Consider the following 24,183-nt stretch of genomic DNA (forward strand, 5'->3'; position numbering starts at 1 on the left):
ACACAGAAAAGCCCAGGAGAGGTGGTTTCACAGGGAAATTCCACCAAAAATTTCAAGAAGACTTAATGCCAGTCCTTCTCAAATTCTTTCAAACTGTAGAGGAGGGAACACTTCCAAACTCATTCTATGAGGCCAGGATTACTCTGATACCAAAGGCAGATAAGAGCACTACAGGAAAAGAAAACTACAGATCAATATCCCTGATGAACATAGATGTAAAAAATTCTCAACAAGATATTAGCAAATGGAATTCAAGAACACATTCAAAGAATCATAGAAAATGACCAGGGCTTCCCTGGTGGCACAGTGGTTAAGAATCCACCTGCCAAGGAAGGGGACACAGGTTTGAGCCCTGGTCTGGGAAGATCCCACATGCTGTGGAGCAGCTAAGCCTGTGCGCCACAACCACTGAGCCTATGCTCTAGAGCCTGCAAGCCACAGCTACTGAGCCCACATGCCACAACTACTGAAGCCTGAGTGCCTAGAGCCTGTGCTCCAAAACAAGAGAAGCCACCATAATGAGAAGCCCATGCATGGCAACAAAGAGCAGCCCCCGCTCCCTGCAACTAAAGAAAGGAAAGCCCGCATGCAGCAACAAAGACCCAACACAGCCAAAAATAAAACTAATTAATTAATTAATTAAAAAAAGAAAGTGACCAAGTGGAATTTATCCCTAGGATGCAAGGATGGTTCAACATACGCAAATCAATAAATATAATATATAACAGTAATAGAATGAAGTATAGAAATCACATAATCATTTCAATAGATGAAGAAAAAGCATTTGACAAAATACAACATCCTTTCATGATAAAAACTTTCAACATATTGGGTATAGAAAGAGCATACCAACATAATGAAGGCCATATGCAACAAACCCATAGCTAACATTATATTCAATGGTGAAAAATCAAAAGCTTTTCCTCTAAGACCAGGAACAAGACAAGGATGCTCACTCTCACCACTCTCATTCAGTTTAGTACTAAAAGTCCTAGATAGAGCAATTAGGTAAGACAAAGAACTACAAGACATCCAAATCGAGAAGGAAGAAGTATAATTGTTGTTATTAGCAGATGATATGATTTTATATATAGAAAATCCCAAAGACTCAAGTAAAATATGTTATAAGGAATCAACACATTCAGTAAAGTTGCAGGATATAAAATCAACATAAAGATATGAGTTGCATTTCTATACACTAATAATAAAACATCTGAAAACAAAACTATCCCATTCACAATAGCATCAAAAACAATAAAATACTTAGGAATAAATTTAACCAAGGAAGTAAAAGATTTGTACTAAATAAATAAATAAATAACTACAAGACTTTGTTGAAAGAAGTTGAAGATACAAACAAATGGAAAGAAATCCCATGTTCATGGATGCAAAGATTGTTAAAATATCCATGCCACCCATATCTATCTGTAGATTCAACACAATCCCTATCAAAATTCCAATGGCATAATTAAAAATAAAATTCAAAATTCAGAAAAAACAATTCCAATGGCATAATTCAAAGAAATAGAAAAAGCAATCCTAAAATTTGTATGGAACCACAAAAAAACACAGAATAGCCAAAGCAATCCTGAGAAAGAACAAAGCCAGATATACCACACTTTCTGATTTCAAACTATACTATAAAGCTATAGTAATTAAAGCAGTATGGTATTGGTATAAACACAGACCCACACACCAATGGAACATATTGAGGGTCCAGAAATAACCCTCCATGTATGGTCAACTAATATTCAAAAACATAGTCAAGGGAACCAAGAACACTCAATGGGGAAAGGATAGTCTCTTCAACAAATGGTGCTGAGAAAACTAGATAAACACAGGCAAAAAAATGAAATTGGACCCCTATCTTACACCACTTACAAAAATTAACTCAAAATGTATCAGAGATCTGATACCATAAAACTTCTAAAAGAAAATGTAGGGAAGAAGCTCCTTGACATTGGTCATGGCAATGATTATTCACATATGACACCAGAAGCATAAACAACAAAAGCAAAAATCAACAAGTGGGACATCAAACTTAAAAGCTCCTGCTCAGCAAAAGAATCAAAATGATGAGAACACAACCTACAGAATGTGAGAAAATTTTTGCAAACCATATATCTGATAAGGGGTTAATATCCAACATATATAAAGAACTCATAAAACTCAATAACAAAAAATCTGATTAAAAAGTGGGCAGAGGGGCTTCCCTGGTGGTGCAGTGGCTGAGAGTCCTCTTGCCGATGCAGGGGACGTGGGTTCATGCCCCGGTCTGGGAAGACCCCACATGGCGTGGAGCGGCTGGGCCTGTGAGCCATGGCCACTGAGCCTGAGCGTCCGGAGCCTGTGCTCCACAGTGGGAGAGGCCACAGCGGTGAGAGGCCCGCGTACCACAAAAAAAAAAAAAAAAAAAATTGGGCAAAGGAACTAAACAGACATTTGTCCAAAGAAGACATCCAAATGCCCACCAGATAAATGAAAAGATACTCAACATCACTAATTGTCAGGGAAATGCAAAGCAAAGCCACAACGAGATATCACCTCTCATCTTTTAGAATGGCTATCATCAAGAAGACAAGAGATAACACACACTGGCAAGGATGAGGAGAAAAGGGAACTGTTGGTGGGAATGTAAGTTGGTTCAGCCCCTATGGAAAACAATATGGAGGTTCCTCAATAAATTAAAAATAGAACTACCAGGGAATTCCCTGGCAGTCCAGTGGTTAGGACTCCACGCTTCCACTGCAGGGGTCACGGGTTCAATCCCTGGTTGGGGAACTAAGATCCCACATGCTACATGGCACAGCCAAAAAAAAAAAAAAGAAAAAGAAAAGAAAAAAAAAACTACCATAATACCCAGCAATTCCACTTTTCACTATATACCCAAAGGAAATGAAAACAAAATATTGAAGAGATTCACTCTCACTTTTATTCTGGTATTATTCACAGTAGCCATGATATGGAGACAACCTACGTACCCATAACAGATGAATGGATAAAGCAGTTGTGGTATACAATGGAATATTATTCAGCCATGATAAAGAAGGGCATCTTGCCATTTCTGACAACATGTATGGACCTTGAAGACTTTATGTTAAGTGTGATGAGTCAGAGAAAGACAAGTACTGTATAAAGACAGTAAGATGGTGGTTATCAGGGGCTGGGGAGTAGGGGAATAGGACAGATGGTTAAGGGCACAAACTTAGTAAACAGTAAATAAGTCCTTGTGATCTAATGCACAGTATAGTGAATATAGACAACAATACTGTTGTATAATTATCAAACTTGCTGAGTTTAGAACTTAATTATTCCAATCATTAAAATGAAATGATGATTATGTAATGTGATAGAGGTGCTAACTATCATTACAATGGTAATCATATTAAAATATGTAAATGTATCAACATGTTGTACACCCTTAAATTTACACAATATTATATGTGTAACAAATATATTTCAATTTAAAAATGTGCATTAAAAATGCCCATTTTTATAAAAAGCATAGGCTCAAATAAGCATTTGATTCAACCACAGGAAGAGACATTTGCCAACAGGTACAATTAGAAATTTAATATTTGTAATCATTTTCTGTCTTATGAAATTTTTCATTGAGATTTACATTTAAAATGTAACTGAGCTTTGTGCTCTTTAATTCTAGACACAGGAAATGCAGGAGACAGGAAAAACAGCTGCCTTTGGCGATCAGAAAATGCAAACCTGCTGTCTATGACAACATGGATGAACCTGGTGGACATTATGCTAAGTGAAATAAACCAGATGGAGAAGGATAAATATTACATGATTTCACTCATATGTAGAATCTTTTTTAAAAAGTTGAATTCATAGTAACAATAAGTAGAATGGTAGTGGTCAGACGCTGGGGGGAGACAGAGGAGGTGATACTGTTTAAGGAGTACAAACATTCGGTTTTAAGATAAAAAAATTCTGGAGATCTAATATACAGCTTAGTAACTACAGTTAATAATAATCTACCGTATACTTGAAATTTGGTAAGAAAGTAAATCTTAAGTGTTCTCATAACACACACAAAAATGGTAACATAATAGGTAACTGACAGGTTTATTTTTTATTGTGGTAATCATTTCACATGGTAGACATATATCAAAACACCAAGTTGTATAACTTAAATGTATACAATATGTTTTTGTCAAAAATAAATAAATAGAAAGGAAAAATGCAAGCCAACACTATTGAAGATTCTGAGAGGCTAATCAGCATTTCTGAGGCCCTAGAAAGTAACCGACACAGAACCATGACTTACCTTTCTCTCTTTGAACTAGTTATGTTATAGAATTGTGCTAGAGCTTGAAGGAACTTTAAAGATTAATTTTTACTCTAATCACTCATTTTACATATAAATAAACTATGATCCAAGTTGGTGAAGCAAATTTTCCAAAGTCATACAGGTGATAATTAACAGAGAAGGAGGGTGCTTGAACTTATGTCCAATGTTCTTTTTTCTTATACCACAGCTACCTCTCAGTTAGTGCTTTATGTTTAAGCATATCAGCAATGTTTACCCCCCACCAAATAAAGGATACTGATGGATCAAAGCAGTGAACTCATCCCCTTGTTTTTCTGGGTACCAAGTCACTATTCAATATAAATGAGGACATGTGTTTGACAGACAAGGAGAGCAGGGCAAAGGATATATACAATAGTAATCCTGTGGGAAAATCCAAGAGCCAGCCAAGTAGCTCGACAGGTGTTGGCAGAATGGGTTCTACCAATTCCCCCTATTTTGGCAGAATGATGGAGTAAAAAGGCAACATAGTATTGAGAAAAGAACAAGAGGCCTAGCTTCTTCCTTATCTATAAAATCTATAAAACAGGCATAATACCACCTATCTAAGTGACATGAATTTTGTAGAACATCTAGCACAGTAGACTTAGTTTCTGTGAAGCTTCATTCCTATTCTTCCCTTTCCTTTCCTCTCTAGAATTTCAGTGCTCTCACATTCCAAAATGGGTAGGGTGGAGAGAAGAGGGAAACATTTGGTATTAGATCGATTACTCTAATGATAGTAATCTCTATGCTAAAGAAAATAATAAAATATATTCAAAAACATTATATTATCCATACTTTGCCAACCAGAATAGACAAAAAAAATCCCTTGTTATATAATAAAACTTAACATTTATTTAATACTTTTTATGTGCCAGGCACTATGCTAAGCACTTTATATGTTTAACTTATTTAACCCTACAAAGTGAGTACTATTAGCATCCTCTTTTTAAAGACATGGAAACTGAGGCATAAAGGGGTTAAATAATTTCTCCAAGATCCCAAGCTAATAACTGACAGAGCCAGGATTCAAATCGAGGCAATATGACTTCAGAGGCTGATCTCTTAACAAATATTGTATAACAGTTTTTTTCTGAAAATGAGAGAAAAAAATTTTAAAAATTATCATTTGCACCAATAGGTAAACTGTGTTCCAAACCTTCTAGCCCAAACCAACCCAGATCATAATTACATCTGCCAAATCATCTAATCCCAAAACTATAGTATAAAAAAGCAAGATAGAATATGTTTTAAAAGAGATTGAAAACTCCTAGAAATAATAGGTGGGCTAAGCAAGGTCACAGGAAATAAGATCAACACACACAAATCAAATGCATTTCTATACACTAATAATGAATATGCAGAAACCAAAATTAAAAACACAATATCATCGATAGGGGTAGGAGATTAAGAGGTACAAACTACTTTGTATAAAATAAATAAGCTATAAGAATATATTGTGCAGCACAGGGAATATAGCCTCTATTTTATAATAACCACAGATGGAGCATAATCTTTACAAATTGTGAATCACTATGTTCTACACCTGAAACTTATGTAATATTGTAAATGAACTATACCTTGATAAAAAATAAAGTGTAAAAAACCACACACATTTACAATCACTCCAAAAATTAAATACTTGGATATATACTTAACAAAACATGTACAATATCTATATGCTGTAATTATAAAATGCTGATGAAAGAAATCAAAGGAGACCTCAATAAATAGACATACCATGTCCATGGATTGAAGTCTCGACATAGTAAACACGTTAATTCTCCCAAATTGATTTATAGGCTTAATGCAATTCCTTTCAAAAGGCTTTTACAGACATTAATAACCCTGTCCTAAAATTCATATGGAATGGCACTGGCCCTAGAATGTTGAAAACAATCTCGACAAATAGTAAAGTGAGAGGGACTAATCTTTCCAACGTTAAGCCTTACTATGTAACTACAATAATCAAAACAATGCAGTCCTGGTAAAGAGATAAACACATATATCAATGGAACAGAATAGAGGAGCAAGTAGATCCACACAAATAGTAACTGATGTTTGAAAAAAGTACAAATCAAATTCAATGGAGGAAGGATATCATTTTAAACGAATGGTGCTGGAGCAACTAGACATCCATTGATAAAAAATAATGAACTTCCACCTAAAGTTCAAACCTAAACTTCTCCCAGTTTACCAACCCAGCACCTTTGCTTACGCTACTCCCTTAGCCTTATGCCTAACCTCTGCCATTTCAGCTTGTCAATATCCTTCTTATCCTTGGAGGCATAGCCTAAAATCATTCTTTTTCATGAAATCTTTCTCAATCACTTCAGCCAAAACTAAACCCTCCTGTTTCACTTCTTATCGTGGTCCTTGTATTAGTTATCTGTGCATATCTCTGATCTAATATTACAAGCACTTTAAGGATAGAGATGTCTAATGTATCATGTACTGACCTAGCTCAGTCCCTTGGAAGCAAAAGACCCTCAAGTATTTGCTTAATTATCTGGTCCCACCTTTCCCAAAATATCCAACCATAATTCATACTCCTCCAGGGCATAAATTTTCCACTTAAAATCAGAGAAGCCTTCTTTTCTGTCCTATGCAGATATCCTCTCATCTGTAATGTTCCACCCTTCAACTTATAATTAATCCTTCAAAGTTCATCTCAAAGGTCACTTATTCCTCAAAATCTTTCCATGTTTCTCTTAATCAGTTTCATCTCTCCTTCCTTCCTTAATGCCCATTACTGTATTTCCATTAAATCACTTAGTCTATGTCTGCTTTAGACAGAACATTTGTGTCTCCTCCCCCAAATTCATATATTGAAAACCTAATATCCAATGTGATGGTATTAGGATGTGGTACCTTTGGGGAAGTAAATTAGTGACCTTATATAAGAGGCCTGAGAAAGTTCCCTTGCCCCTTCCTCCATGTGAGGTATCTATGAACCAGAAAGCCAGTTCTAACCTGACACCAAATCTGCTGGTGCCTAATCTTCGACTTCTCAAATTCCAGAACAGTGAGAAATAAATGTTGTTCATAAGCCACCTCGCCTATACTATTTTGTTATATCAGCCCAGAAGAACTGAGACAATGCCTTGTACTATAATCATAATCCAACATCTGTCTAAACCTCCACAAAGAGTAAAATTATTGACAGCAAGGACTGCCCTGAACATTAGAAAAGGTTTTGCATATATTTGGTGTTCAAGTATTTGCTGAATTGAATAAAAATTATTTCTAGTATTCAACCTTCCAAAACCATTGAGAATATAAATTCCATAGTAGGTTTGATATGGAATATTGATCAAATATGCAATTTTCTTCTTATGACTTACAAGATATCATTTCTGATTCTCATTTCAAGATATCATTACTGCCTCTCCAAACCTTGCCTTCTTAGTTTCTTATATTGTTTTTTTCTACCCTGACTCACCCTTGATGAAATGCTAACAGTGCACTCAAATTCTATCCTGGGATTTCTTGTTTTTCATGCTGTCCCTGCAATCTTACCTACCCATATACTAATTACTGCCAAATCTTTATCTCTAACTTACATCTTTCACCCGAGCTCCTGGACCACATTTTCAACTACCTAATAGACACCCTTCCCCTCTACCTAGATGTACCACAGATGGAGAGTTCCCAAATCATGTCCATTATCCTTCCATCACAAGTTTTCTATATTTTCCCTCTCCTCAATTTTGTTACTAATAGTTTTACTCTTCCTCTTTTATGCCCCACATCCAATCAAACTGTATTATTCATCTCACCTCCAAAATTTTGCTTGAATCAATCCAGTTATGTCCATTTCTATTGCTACTACCCCCACACTCATCATCTCCTGTCTATACCTACAATAAGAGCCTTCCCTCTGATTTCCCTGCCTGCCTCCTCCATTCTCTCTCCTCTCCAATTTATCTTATATTCTTCCACCTGAGCTATCTTTTCAAAATAAAAATCCAATCATATAATTTTCCCATTCAAAAGTACCCAATGGTTCTTCAGTACCTATAGTATAAAATCTAAATTCATTAGTGTAGAACAGAGGTTGGCCAACTTGGGTCCACAGGCCAAATGCAGCTCACCACCTATTTTTACAAATACAATTTTATTAGAAAACAACCATGGTCATTCATTTACATATTATCTAGAGCTGTTTTTACACTACCACAGAGTTGAGTAATTGCAACAGAGACCAAATGATCCAGAAGGCCAAAAAAAAATTGACTATCTGGCCCTTTATCCAAAAATTTTGCTGACTCCTGACATGGACAGTTCAGAATAATTGGGCCCCAACCTCTCTTTCCAGTTTCATCTCCACCGCAGACTCTAGGCTCTTACAAGGGGTTCTATTATGGCAACTAGGAAATATATATTACTTACTTTGCTGAGACTTTTGTGGAAAGGGCACTGGATTTGGAGACAAAGATCAGGTCCTGAAACTTAAGTTTAGATACTAAAAAAGCACCCCACTACAGTTGCATGTGAGCTAGATAATCTTTTTGTGATGATAACTCAAATACCAGATCTTTAACCTATGAGTAATTATTATCGCTATCAACATTATTATCAGCATGTGTGATCCAATATCATAATTACAAGTTACATTTGCATAACATTTTAAAGCTTATAAAGTAATTCCAAAGACATCTCATTTGAGTTCACAGTAATCCTGTGAGATCTGAAGGCAAGCATTTTTTTCAATTTGTAAATAAGGAAATTAAAGCCCAAAGAAAATGTCTTGCCTAACATCAATACATAGCAGACCCTTGGTTCAATCCAGGTCTCTTGATTCTAGTTCAACAATCTTCTTACTTTTCAGTGCTGTCTATTTAATGCCATTATAGAAAATATATAATGAGCCTGAAATAGGAAATAACTATAACATCAAAAATTCTACATTATATTCCTCAATATTCCCTCTACCTGCAAAAGACACTGAGCAAAATCGGCAGGGACTCTGGTATCTACTAAATTGGGTTTTACTAGAAAGTTCACCAAGAACCAAAGAGTTGGTTTGAGATGGCCACATCAGAGCTGTTAGACCATTCTTCTACTCGACTCATTCTCTATTTACAGTGGAGAAAAATCTGTTTGTTTTAAAATTATTGTACACTGTCATGGAATTTTGAACTGGTGTTAGAAAATGTTTGTAGACCAAAACAAAAGATTTTCAATTCAACAGACTAAGAACATCCAGAAAAGCCCTTAAACACAATTAATAAAAAATTGTTGTAGGTTGACCATGTGTTTTTAAAAGATTTATAAGAACACATGTTGAAAGAATCAAAACTTATCTGGGACTGAAAGAGTAAATGTCATTTAGGACTGAAAAAGAAAAAAGAGGCCCTGCAATTAATCAGGCTGGGAGGACAGACAAAGATAAAACCAGCTGAAAAGTTAACAGGAAACACTGTTTTTCCCAAGGTCATGCAGCAATTGTAAAATATCATAGCGACCCCTTCTTTGGGTGATTACAGCTTTCTTACCAATGATGCCCCCATCCTCACTTTGGTATTTTCATTTATTACTGGAGCGAGATACCCAATTCCTAAACCGCCCTGCTTCATGACCGCACCCAACCCTTAGTTAACCCCCACTTCTCTCAATTAACCTCAGAATCAGCCACCAATCCAGAACTAATCCTGGCTTCCTTCAGACACTCCTCAAAATTCTTCAGTGGTAAGCCACAATTTACTAAAGACACTTCCCTCCTCCCTCTTGCCCAGAGGCCTTCCACGGTGCCTCAGGAGTACATTCCCTCACTAAGAGTCAATAAATTTGATTTTGTCAAACTACAGACTTCTTCCTAGTGGTCTTTGTTTGATGAGACTTGCACAAGGTAAGTTATTTTGAATTACCCTACACATTCAGCAGTTTAGTACTGACAAAAGCCCTCCCTGCTACAAAACAAAAACAAAAACAAAAACATAAACAGAAACACTTGAACTGGACTTCCCTGGTGGTGCAGTGGTTAAGAATCAGCTTGCCAATTCAGGGGACACAGGTTCGAGCCCTGGTCTGGGAAAATCCCACATGCTCCAGAGCAACTAAGCCCATGCACCACAACTACTGAAGCCCACGCTCCTAGACCCCATGCTCCACTACAAGAGAAGCCACTGAAATGAGAAGCCCGTGTACCGCAACAAAGAGTAGCCCCTGCTTGCCACAACTAGAGAAAGCCCGTGCTCGGCAACGAACAGCCAACGCAGCCAAAAAAATAATTAATTAATTAATTAATTAAAAACACTTGAACCTAAACCAGAAAATCACTAACCACAAGAAACGTCCACTGCCAATAAGGATGAATAACTCACTGAATTCTACTGCTTATATCACAGGAAATATCTGATCAATGATGCTAAGAGATAATGACATCTACCATATCTTTGCCTGCCAAAGCCAGGAAACTACCATATCTGCTGGGAAAAAGAGTACATCATCGTGCTCGCTTCAGCAGCACATATACTAAAATTGGAAGGATACAGAGAAGATTAGCATGGCACCTGCACAAGGATGACACACAAATTCGTGAAGTGTTCCATATTAAAAAAAAAAAAAAGAGTATATCATCAACTTGGCATCAAGCTCCAGATAAAAACCAGATGTGTACAAACTGGTGATATTATTTGATTTTTAACACAAATGAGTCACATAACTCTTGAGCAATTTTATCTGTCACCTACAATCTAATAATATGTTATACAAAGTGTTCACGAAATCTTTGTGTAATTTGCTAACTTTTAATTTTTAAACTTTAATACAGATTATATAAAAAGAATATTTCCAATTCTTCTGCAACTGGCATTGAAAGATAAACTGAATTAATTGTCTTAAATATAGGTCAAACTAACTTCATATCCATAGAAGCCATAAACAACCCAGGGAGTTTAAAAATGCCTCTTTACCAGTAATGCTTTGGAAATAGCAGGTCTAGCTATTTTAAAGAATAATCTCAACCCCTTTGCTAGGCCAGCCCTATGAGAGGAATGAAGGACAAAGGACATTATTACCAAAAGCATGTTCTAATATGATGCCTATAGCATCAAGAAATGTTTTAAAATCCACTAAAACAACTTCATAACAATAAAGCAAAATTGTGACCTTCTAAGAAATAGTAGCTACATACCTACCTCAAAGACAAACCTCAAGAATGTGGGGGTAAGGTAGAGGTTGAAGCAGGGAGAGGGGTGCTTTCAGCAAAAGCTTAAGGCATTCAAAACAGTACCAGGCTCAACCAATAATTGCTAACCAAATAAAAGACTTAAGGCTTTATACACACAAGGCAGAAAGGATTATTGTTCACAGATCAGACTTCTTACACCACACCCATCACCATCAACATCATCTTCAAAAACAGTTTTTCAGGAAACAGGTTGTATTTAAAGAGGGCTAAATTATTCTTGGATTAGTCTTTTCTCTTTTACAAAAAAGTCAATTGATTAACATTTGTAGTTTCATTTTTTAATATTAATTTAAAAATAGCATAATAGCATATATACGACCTTATGATTGGTTAAAATGCAGTTGAACATATCAGTCGGCTCCTATAGGTAGAGAGGACAATAACAGACCAAGAAAATACTCTGCCAAGAACATTGGAAATTGACTCATGAAATTCAGTGTTAACTCCAGATTTAAAATGACTAGTGTTTTCTGTGTGAAACTTGGTTTGGGATTTCCCAAAATAGCTCTAACAACAAATTAATATAAAGTCTTAAAAGAAGCCAGAAAAAGGGCAAAAATGAATTTTAATAAAACCTGAAAACTGTAGTAGAAGTACAACAGAGTTATTTCTTTCATGGATTTGATGCTACTATGAATCAAATTATATCTCTGAAAGCTTAACCACACAGAGTAACAGCTTCACAGTCTTTAAGGCTGATGCCATTCCCACCCCTTAACACCCATCCACAGTACAATTTAAGTAAACCTAGTAAGTCCTACAGGCTATTGGTATTCATGGTCATTGAATGTCTTATTGCTAGGATAATATCATATAAGATATGGCAAAGAAACCATATTTCTAATTCCATTCAGGCTTTCTGCAAAGTTCACTTAATATAATTTGAGAATAAATATCCTAAATCTTTATTTTACTATCTTCTTCTAAACCATTTAACTTGATTTGGTTATTATACAGACATTTTAGACTGTCTTTTCCTCCAAATAAACAAATCTAAACTGTTTTACAGCTTCCCTTTGTGAACTATAAAGTTCTATTTCTATAAGGTACTGGGTAAAATGTATAGAACAAATACTAAAAGATCATTTTAGAATACTCTGGTGTATGTTGAAAGAAAAAGCTAAAGAAATGACAAAGAATAATGAGGAAAGGAAAAAAGTGTTCTTAATAGGATTAAACAGAAATTATTTTTTCATTATATTTTACATGATCATACTAAGACACAACAGAATCTACTTCCTTTCAAATAAAGGAACTAAAATTATTATCCTAATATTAATATAATATTGATTCCAGAAATGGATACAAGGGGCTAGAAACTCATACAAGCTATATAAAACCATAAAAATGCCTTTAAAAGGGATGCTTCCGTTTCCATGTGGCAGCAATCATAGCACTTCCATTCATTTAATATTTAGTGAGCACTCACAATGTAGCACATACAAAAGACTCTGAGTTTATATTCCAGTTCTAATTACTTGCAGGTGTGACAAGAATCCCTTGCTCCTCTCCAGATACAAGAAAGCAATAACTTTAGAAGCAACTTGCTTCATGCATAATTATCAAGTACAAAAAGGAGGAAGGTGAAGTGGAGGGAAGCAGGCAACAAAAGGCAAGTCTTGGCCAAAGTGTGATACATGGGCAAGAGATGAGAACTACATAAAATCAGAGGGAGGATGACAAATATTCCTGGCAGAAACCCAGCCAACCTCAACCAAATAAAGTTTACCTTAGAGTACTTTCTTTCAATTTACATTTACATATTAACAAGAGGTAGATTTCCCACCTCCAAGTGAATTCTGGCTTTAAGTTGACATATAACCATACAATGGCCAATAAGTCAAGAGCCAATCAATGTTAAATGGAAGCTTATGGCAACAGATAAATATTAATTTGGCTACAGAGTTAATACAAGCCTCCTGAGTTTTATAAGTTGTAAATTACAGGCTTACTATATAAATTACAGGACATTGCTATATGTCAATTGTACTAAAGATAAAAGGGGTAACAAAAGGTTTAGAGTCTTACAGCATCATGCCCTTGACTCAGTTTAGAAATACAAGCATGTACATTTGTTCCTTGGGTACAATGTTAAGTCTCAAACTAAAATGAACCAGGCATCTTGCTGCCATTTCTATGGATAATTTTATGAAAATTGTTTAGAATGTGATAATTAGGACAATTTCTGAAACTTTTACCATGATGGGTAATAACTATAATACAAGTTCTTCCAAATATTCATTTCAAACAGACATGAAACAGATTTTTTAAATTATTTCTGTACTGACAAACTCTCAAAGCAGAGATGTACTTATATGAAATTATATTTTCAAGTTTTAATGTAACCAATACAAAGTTTCCAAAACAACTACTAATTTTTAAAGGGATGAAGAAATAACAATACATAGTGATTATAGTGTAAGATCTCAAACAATACTACAAATATTAATTACATATGCCCCAGGATTTCTTTGAGTGGTATTAGGTATTGATACTGTTTTGAAAGAAAAAGACTCACAGGCATAGAAAACTTATGGTTACCAAAGGGGATGGTGGTGGGGGAGGGAAGAAAAATCAGGAGTTTTGGATTAACATATACACACTACTATTTATAAAACAGAAAAACAACAAAGACCTACTGTATAGCACAGGGAACTATATTCAATATCTTGTAATAACCTATAATGGAAAATAATCTGAAAAAAAGAATAGATAGATATACATATATATATTACTGAATCACTGTGCTGTACACCTGAAACTAACACAACATTGAAAATTAACTATACTTCAATTTAAAAAAGTTAAGAAAAAAAGAATAAGACAGGGACTTAATATGAAAAGTACTGTTTTGAATTTAGTTCAATGTTTTTCCTCTGATTTAATTTGACACAATGCAAAACCAACTTGATTAGTCAAGCATACAGCTAATGAGGTGGCATGACTGGAGCTTAGACCTGTAATAATGTAAATATAGGCATTGTTGGTCTTGCCCTATAGGAATTTGGAAATTCATTCCTGGTAAATTTAAGTACACATATATTTAAAGTATTACAGCTGTTAGTCTGGAGAATGTAATCTGGGAATTAACTCCCAAATTCCATTCCCATGCTCCCTCTCCTCCATTTCATTAAATTACTAAATAACATTGCTGATTAACTGCACAAAAGATGGGAACATTTGAATAAATAATCCAATATAGTAGAGAGTCCAGATAAGGTCAGAATTTTATTGGTTTGGGCCAGAGACAATCGTAAAACTTTCATTGGAAAGAAGTGGCACAATGTGATCTTTAAAGTGAGTTACTAAAATCATAATAGGAAAAGCTAAAGGCAGTTTCTAAGTACAAAAATTGGAAACATTCCAGGTTAAGTATATAAAGTAAATCATTAGGCAATATATTATTACCAAATTATGCACCTATCCAGAGGGCTGCTTATGGATTCCCACACTGGTCTAGATCTGCACTGTCCATTGGCTTTATGCAGTTACTAAATGTCAAATTACTTAAAGTCCCATAAAATTAAAAACTTAGACCTCAGATACAATAGCCACATGTGACTAGTGGCTACTGTTTTGGATATGACAGGATAGAACATTTCCATAATCACTGAAAGTTCTATTGGGTAGCACTATACTATATGAAATACCAGTTAAAGTGAGTGCCAAGAAATAACTGGTACAATTCCAACTATACTGAATAAAATTTTAAACGTGGGACATATCTGTTTACAATAAAAATTCTACAGAAAGTAGGAATAGGGACTTCCCTGGTAGTCCAGTGGTTAAGAATCCACCTTCCAATGCAAGGGATGCAGGTTCGATCCCTGGTCGGGGAACTAAGATCCCACATGCTGCAGGGCAACTAAGCCCATGAGCCGCAACTACTGAGCCCACGCACCACAATTACAGAGCCCACATGCTTTGGAACCCGTGTGCCACAACTAGTGAGCCCCTGAGCTCTGGAGCCCGCACACCACAACTAGAGAGAGCCCGTGCAATGCAATGAAAGATCCCACGTGCCACAAATAAGACCCGACGCAACCAAAAATAAAATAAGTTTTTTTTTTAAAAAAGGAAGTAGGAATAGAAGGGAACATCCTCAACCTGATAAAGAGCATCTACAATCATACTTAATGGTGAAAGATTGACTGCTTTCCCTGTAAGATCAGGAATAAGGCAAGAACATCCAGTCTTACCACTTCAATTCACAATTGTACTTGAGGTACTAACAGTTCAAGGCAAAAAAAAAAAAAAAAAGCACTATAAGGCATAAAAGATTATAAAGGATAAAGTGAACCTGTCTTTATTTGTGGACAACATGATTATCCATGTAGAAAATCTCAAAGAATGTCAAAAAAGAAAAAAAGGCTATTAGATCTAGTTAGAGAATTTTGGATTAGCAATATACAAAAAAAAAAAAAACACTGTGTTTACTAACAACAACTGGGAACTGAAATTTAAAAATACACAATTTAAAATAGCATCAGAAACCCTTAGGGAAAAATTTCACAAAACATTGCTGTGAGAAATTTAAAAAGACCTAAATAAACGGAGAATTATACTATGTTCCTGGAATGAAAGGCTCAATGTTAAGATGTGAATTTTCCCCAAATTGATCTACAAATTCAATGTAATCCCAAACAAAGTCTCAGTTGCTTCTTTTTATAGAAATTGAGAAGCTAATTCTAAAATTATACATTGCTAGTAGGAATACAAAATGCGATAGCTACTTTTGAAATAATTTGATAGTGTCTTAAAGTTAAACCTGCACTTACCATATGATCCAACAATCCACTACCTAGCTATTCACCCAGAGAAATGAAAACAGATGTTCATGCAACAACCTGTACAAGAATATTTATAGGTCTTTATTTATAATAGCCAAAATCTGGAACAACCCAAATGTCCATCAATAGATGAATGGACAAACAGAATCCAGTGTATCTATACAACAGAATACAACTTGGTGAAATGATATGCATGAATAAAAAAAGAATTAGGTCTAAGCGAAATCAAACAGACACAAAAGGCTACATACTACATAATTTCGTTTAGATGACATTCTAAATAAGGCAAAAGTACAGTGATAGATGAGTGGTTTCCAGGGATTGAGGAATAGGGGATTGACTGCAATGAGGCATGAAATGAATTTAAGGGGTGATAAAAATGTTCCATATTTTTATTGTGTTGGTGGTGGTTATACAAATGTATTCATTTGTCAAAACTCATTGAACTGCACACTTAAAAAGGCAGAACTTGGGAATTCCCTGGTGGTCCAGTGGTTAGGACTCAGGGCTTTCACTGCCAGGACAGGTTTGATCCCTGTTGGGGGAACTAAGATCCCACAAGTCATGCGGCGTGGTCAAAAAAAATGGGGGGAGAACCTTTTTATGTAAATCATACATATACCATAATATATGACTTAAAAAATAAAAGTAATGTGGCTAATCCTTTATCTTTTGAGTTCTAAGTGTAGATCTTTTATAAAAGGAAGTATTGGTAACATCTGACCATGAAATGTTTTTTTTTTCCTTTGGCCACCCCACACAGCTTGTGGGATTTTAGTTCCCCAACCAGGGATTGAACCTGGGCTCTCTCGGCAGTGAGAATGTGGAGTCCTAACCACTGGACCACCAGGGAATTCCCCATGAAATGGTTTAGAAATAGACTGGAAGGCAAGCAGTGTAACGTATGCCAGTCACATACTTCTCTGGGCTTTGGATTTTTCTGCTCTAAACAGCGGTTTGCAACCCAGTCTCCCAAATCTGTTCCCAGGAAACTTTCAGAATGTTACAGGTGTTCTGGGAAAAGGATTTCCACTGTCAAATTACTTAGATAATGCTCCCCTTAAGGTGATTCACAATGCGTTTCAGCATATGAAAGGATCTGAGCAGTCCTACATGCATTCATTTGTTTCTGTATTTTTTTAAACTTAGTGTTTTCCACATTTACTTGACCAAGGAACCCTTTTATCAAGAAACAGTGTCGCTAAAAGTTCTTTCTAGTGCTAAGATTCTTTGATAAAACCTTCAAGACTTACCTTCATGATTAAGTTTTATTTATACAGGGAAACTATAAAATTGATTTTAAAGTAGCTATGGAAAACTGTACCCCACAATGAGAAAACTGTCTCAAATAACAAATTTTAAAAGATTTTCTACTCATCTTGTTTACTTTCGTAGTCAACTCCCCTGAGTTTTTATCAGGTTCTGAATTCTAAATATGTTGAACTTAAGTATCTTGACTAGTATATACTACATGAAAATACATCATGATTGAGTTATCTCTATTTCAATAGCTCATCCCCAAATAACATGGCAGATTTAAGAAAGTGAAAGCATCAGTGACAGGGACACTAAAATTCCTAAGCAATTATCATTATGAATAACAAAATAATTAAGTCAGAATGTGAAGCATTTACTGTACAAAACCAACAGAAGTTTGAATGTATATGCACAGTAGAAAGAATTTTTTAAAAGAGAAGGAAAAAGGGACTTCCCTGCTGGTCCAGTGGTTAAGACTCCATGCTCCCAATGCAGGGGGCCTGGGTTCAATCCCTAGTCAGGGAACTAGATCCCACATGCCACAACTAAATATCCCACAAGAGGCAATGAAGATCTCGCGTGCCACAACTAAGACCGGGTTCAGCCAAATAAATAAATATTTAAAAAAAGAGAAAGAGGGCCTCCCTGGTGATGCAGTGATTGAGAGTCTGCCTGCCAATGCAGGGGACATGGGTTCGTGCCCGGTCCGGGAAGATCCCACGTGCCGTGGAGCGGCTAGGCCCATGAGCCATGGCCACTGAGCCTGTGCATCCGGAGCTTGTGCTCCGCAACGGGAGAGGCCACAACAGTGAGAGGCCCGTGTACCGCAAAAAAAAAAAAAAAAAAAAAAAAAGAGAGAGAGAGAAGGAAAGAAAGAATAAAGAAATATTGAAAACCTAATACTCTACAGGCTGCTCTTCAGTGCTTCACATGTGACCACTGAAGGAAGTATAAAGCATATAAACAATGTTGATAGTACGACTAAGACTATTATATATTTTGAACATAAATAAATGCATGAAAAATAAAAGCTATCTCAATTCAATTCAATAAATTAATTATGAATAAAGCTTAAGGGAAAAGTGAACACCAGAAAATTCTGGATGGTAAACAAACTGCCGCTGAAAATGAAAAAAAAAAAAAGTTAAAAACACCATGTCCAATTAGACCCAACCCAGTAGTCTACTTTTTCCAGTAATATCCATGCTATGGAAGAGTAGTGTTAGCAATATATATCAAAGAATCCAATTTATCTTAATAAAACTTATGAATCTTTATCAATGACTTCATCTAAATATTTTAAAAAATTATTTCTAGTCTAAATTTATTTAACCTCTTTGGGTAAATAAGTTCTATAAGCTAATTATATAAAATAGTATTCCTTAAAAAATTGAAAATCTTATTTTTCAATTTGAATTTAAGGCATATTCTCTAGGCACTAGGCACTATATAAAATAATGTGATTTTTCAGAAGAGTGAGAAAATAGGAAAAGAGTGGCAGTTACTCATCTAGCTGCCTGGTTCTCTACATTCTTCACAAGAATTAACTTTAGTATAAATGGTTTTGTTAGCTAGATCTCCTTGGGAACCACTACTATTATTTCTTCATAATGGTCTGGCCAGAGATGACCCAGGAATAATATGAACGGGACATGTGAATTTCAGTAAACTACAAGTGGGAAGGGTGATTTTTTTCTTTTAATAAAGACATAAAATTTATTACATAATTATAAGTTTGGCAAGCAGCTGTAAGCAGAATGTACTTTTGCTTCCTTCTGAAATCTATCTTTACATAGTTCCCTGTAAAATCTTTGAGCTCAGCACAGAAATATGTAACTAGACATCCATATGGTAAAAAACACCTGAAATATATAAAAAAGGAAATGCTTCTGCTAAGAGGAAAGAAAGAAAGAAAGAAAGAAAGAAAGAAAGAAAGAAAGAAAGAAAGAAAGAGAGAGAGAAAGAAAGAAAGAAGAGAGAGAAGCAGAGAAAGGGAGAAAGAGAAAGAAAGAAAGGGAGAGAAAGAGAGAGAGAAGGAGAGGAGAGGAGAGGAGAGAAAGGGAGAAAGGAAGAAAGGAAGAAAGAAAAGGAAGAAAGGAAGAAAGGAAGGAAGGAAGGAAGAAAGAGAGAAAGAAAGGAAGGAAGGAAGGAGAAAAGAAAGAAAGAAAGGGAGGGAAGACAGGAGAGGAGAGGAGTGGAAGGGAGGGGAAGGGGAAGGGAGAGAAGGAGGAGGGGAGGACGAGGGGACGGGGGAGGGGGAGGAGGGGAAGGGGAGGAGGAGAGGAGAGGAGGGGAAGGGAAAGAAAGAAAATGAATTTTAAAAAAAGGTTACCTTTTACAAAACCATGATTATATTTGCTTTACATAAAAATGCTTTAGGGCTTCCCTGGTGGCACAGTGGTTTAGAGTCCGCCTGCCGATGCAGGGGACATGGGTTCGTGCCCTGGTCCGGGAAGATCCCACATGCCGCTAAGCAGCTGGGCCCGTGAGCCATGGCCACTGAGCCTGCGCGTCTGGAGCCTGTGCTCCGCAACGGGAGAGGCTACAACAGTGAGAGGCCCACATATCGCAAAAAAAAAAAAAAATGCTTTAAAAAATCTGGACCAACCATGAAACTCTTCAAGAATGTAAGCAGTTTGTTTATACTTCAAATTTAATTCTGGTATGTATTTTTGGCTGTATAATGAGTTCAGGAAGGAACAAATTAAGAATATGTTTATAACTCACATGGACATTACTCACCCACATTTGGAGGTTTCACATAATTTACAGGTAGTTCTGGAGGTCTGCCTCTATGTAGAGCTGCAAAAGCAGAGCCATTCCATAGTATACTCTTACAGTCTATACAAAAAGATTCAAAAGTCAGTCAAGGAATAGAACAGTTTTCTTTTAACTGTACCCCAGAGGCAAATATCTGTTTTCAATTTTATTTATTGAAATACATTTTTAACTATTAAAACAACAATAAGAAATAACATGCATATGTTTAAAAGTGTTATAATCTATATTATGATAGGTAAACACCAATGCCTTAATATTGTCATCAGGATATTTTATTTTCATGCTGATATAGAACCAAAGCTTTTATTATACATATATTTGAATCTTATGTAAATATCTCATGGATTAATAAGGTTTTAAGTTTACATTTGTCCCCTTCTTGATCTTTAGGCTTATACACATCTTCTCATATAAAACTGTATAAGCAAGGAAATGAATACAGCACAAGTATGCCAGGTAAAATTCAGAAACATTTATACTTCGTGTATGCTCATGTTATGGAGCGCCTGCCAGCTGTGCCATGACAGGTTGTTACACTGCATATCAGATGATAATTGAGTAAAAATAGTTGTGTTTTTTATCTTTAATGTTTATGTCAAAAAATTCAAGCAAATATGAAATATTCCTAATAATTCAAATTTGAAACAAAAATATTCTACTACTCTCTTGAAAGGTTTCAAATTAACTGAATTGAAGAATTTCCTTAAATTATAAAATGAGATATTTAAAAACTGACATCATTTATGTAACTATTTATATTTGTAAATTAGGATTTTTAAAACATTATGGTAAAAAAACAAAACATAGAAATAAATTGGTTGCTAGACCTGAAGTATTTAATTCACTAAGTCATCCTAAACGCCTAATTTCACATTTTTATGTTCAGAAAATTCTATCTATATAATTTACATATGGGGGTTCCGTGTAAAACTTTGGGAGAAATCTGTAAAAGACTGAAAAATAGTGGAGTAGAGAAACTGTTACTGAATGCTGATGGATTGATTTTTTAAATATTTTTAATTATAAACATAGTTACATATCATAATTTTTATTTACCTGTTATGAAGTACCCAATGTGATTAGGATGATATCAAGACTCAAAGATTAAGAACATCAAAATGTAATGAAAGAATATTTTATGTATTTATACTGTACTAATCAGAGCAGCAATCTTTTGAGATTTCTATTCCATAGGATTACAAAGATATTTTATAGTCTTTACCTCTATAGTATTCACTGTTTTACAGAAAAGGGATCCATTTAGGCCTCTAAAAATTTACTTGTACACTAGGAAAATAAAAACAAGGTTGGCAAGATAAGAAAAACTAAAAGAAAATTAGTATTTAGAAAAGCATGGGGACATTTAATTAACATAAAAATACACTACTCTTGACTCCTTCCTCTAAAAACTGTAAAAATCTTACCTTTGGCATCCCGTAACAGAGACTGCCGACCAACGCCTAGTAATGTCTGTACCCCAGGAACACTCTGAGGGATCTCCTTATCTAGTAAGGGACCAATCCGCTCACAAATTTTAAGGAGGTAGTCTGGAGGAATGTGTGCATTGGCTGCCACCTAAAAAGCATAAGTAAAATACAGGAAAACAAATTTGGTTTAAAAACATTAATCTAGTCCATTACCAAACATCATGGAAAAAAGTACAATTTTAAAACAAGGAAAATAACATTTTAAATATTTAATACTTCAACCAAATTTAAGAAACAGCTACAAAAAGTAAGCATCATTTAAACAAATGATAACACATAAATGACATGGCAGTTTAACTTACTTTTTCGTGCCTTGATTAAATCATTTGCTTAGCTGTTAATCTAATGCAATAAGCATTACAAAACAGCAAAAAGGAGCATGCCTAAAAATCAAAGAAGTACAAAGATGATGGGTAAACTCTACTAGTACTTGATCAGCAGTGATCAAGAATCAGAGAATCTAGATTCTATATAAATGATAAGAATGCAAACAAAAGGTAATACTTGCACCAAACTCTCACTTAAGTCCCTTTAGGATTAACAGGACACATTTGCTTAATTAAAGCAGAACTCTTTCTCCTAAAAAAGTTAATTGGTTTTCAAAAAAGTATCAAATTAATGATTATTTTAAATACCATGTTCTAAACAAGCTATGTACTCAAAATTCATTGCAACATTAACTCATTTTTTTCCTCCAAGTGCTTTATTTATTTTTTAACATTAACTCATTTTTAAAACACAAGTAAATTTCTGAAGATGATTAACAAATGTAGATATGGATGAGACAATAAAACAACGAAACTGGTTTTCATTTTTTATCTAAGCTAATGTTAAAGTTACTGATGTGTTTCATAAATACCTAATTATTAAAACAGTAAAGAGTAAACTAGAACATTAAAAATCTTTAGATAAAAAGAACATCTACATTCTCATCTTGACAAAAGGCCCTAAAATCTACTTACAGTTACAATGCCAATTTTTATAAGTGCTACAGAGAGAAATATACATATATATATATACACATATATATACCTACCATCACATAGGACACATATCAATATATTACCGCCAAGTCAAAAACAATATAACACAAAGGAATAATTTTGTAAATCATCCCTAATGATCACCAGAAGAGATTATGTGTGTTCTTGATAAATACTGGTTCACTGAATCAATGAATGAATAAAAACCAAAGTCTACCTATAAGCAATATCATATGAACTCACAGAGGAAAAAGCTTTCTCCTATCAGGGTGCCTTTTTTGTTTTCTTAGGAACCACAGGTCAAAGAACTACAATCCAACAGGTACTTAGGAATCTGAGAATAAATGATTCTATTGTGATTTTAAAAAATTATTTCCTGCCAATTATCTTTCGTAAGTCCCTGCAAAAACGAATTTTAATGTACCAAAATCACTGGGGCCTGGCAACTGTCATGATGGTCAGGAAGAATGGCAACTTATGGGACTTCCCTGGCACAGTGATTAAGACTCCATGCTTCCACTGCAGGGGGCACGGGTTCGACCTCTGGTCAGGGAACTAAGATTAAAAAAAAAAAAAAAAAAGAATGGCAACTTAACCTGATTATTTGCATCTACAAGGTTTAGCTTCTGGATTGGGACAAAGTATCAAGCAAATTCTTTCAGTTATTTCACACATGTCTAGTTTTGTTTTCCAAGCAATTAACTACATAGAACTAAAATATACAGGTAATATTAAAGTGAAAGTACGTGATGATTCAATCTAAAGACTTTTTTTTTTGTTACCTAGAGACACTGATGTCCTAAAATCCTAGTTTGTAATTCATTCTCTCCACAATAGGGCATTCCTAAATAGGCCTACATGCAAATATAGTTAGTACTCCTAAAAACATATATCTCAAAGAAAAAAGCCTTAACATACTGCATATTAACATCTATAATAGTTTGTGCCTTTTTTCCCCCAACACTGTCTTGTATAAATTGGGCTTCTGATATCAGTCATTACTTTTTCACCAAGTAAATGTTATAAGTCTTTACACACAATGGTAGTTGATGTCTTTAGTGGCATTTTCTTTTTTATCAATTTTCTTTTCCTCATTTCATTACCATCTCAAGAGTTATTCATTTGTTACACAAATCTAACTACCCTAAAACTTGCTATATATATATATATATATATATATATATATATATATATATATATAGTAACATATAATCCAGAAAATGGGAGTTCTCTGATATGAATTTTTAGTATTACCCTCTTAAAGAAATCTGTCAGAATTATATCTTTATATCTTAAACTTAGGCCCCCTGGCTACTTCATTTTATAAAAACAATGATGTTTGATTTTCAGCTAGTTATATAAATTTTTTATCAATTCCTCA

At 34.9% G+C, this 24,183-nt stretch overlaps 1 protein-coding gene across 1 annotated transcript in view; it reads right to left on the reverse strand.

Moving 5' to 3' along the window:
• The window catches only part of BRWD3 (bromodomain and WD repeat domain containing 3), a gene marked incomplete at both ends in the record, with an annotated part of 116,692 nt that overhangs the window by 83,256 nt on the left and 9,253 nt on the right, over window positions 1-24,183 (reverse strand). Inside the window, 2 exons of the mRNA XM_079727528.1 lie at window positions 20,294-20,392; window positions 21,757-21,907. Coding sequence (XP_079583654.1) covers window positions 20,294-20,392; window positions 21,757-21,907 — 250 coding nt within the window. The remainder of the gene's footprint in view (window positions 1-20,293; window positions 20,393-21,756; window positions 21,908-24,183) is intronic.

This window comes from Hyperoodon ampullatus (assembly GCF_949752795.1).
Source record: "Hyperoodon ampullatus genome assembly, chromosome: X".
In the NCBI taxonomy this organism is placed as follows: Eukaryota; Metazoa; Chordata; class Mammalia; order Artiodactyla; family Ziphiidae; genus Hyperoodon; species Hyperoodon ampullatus.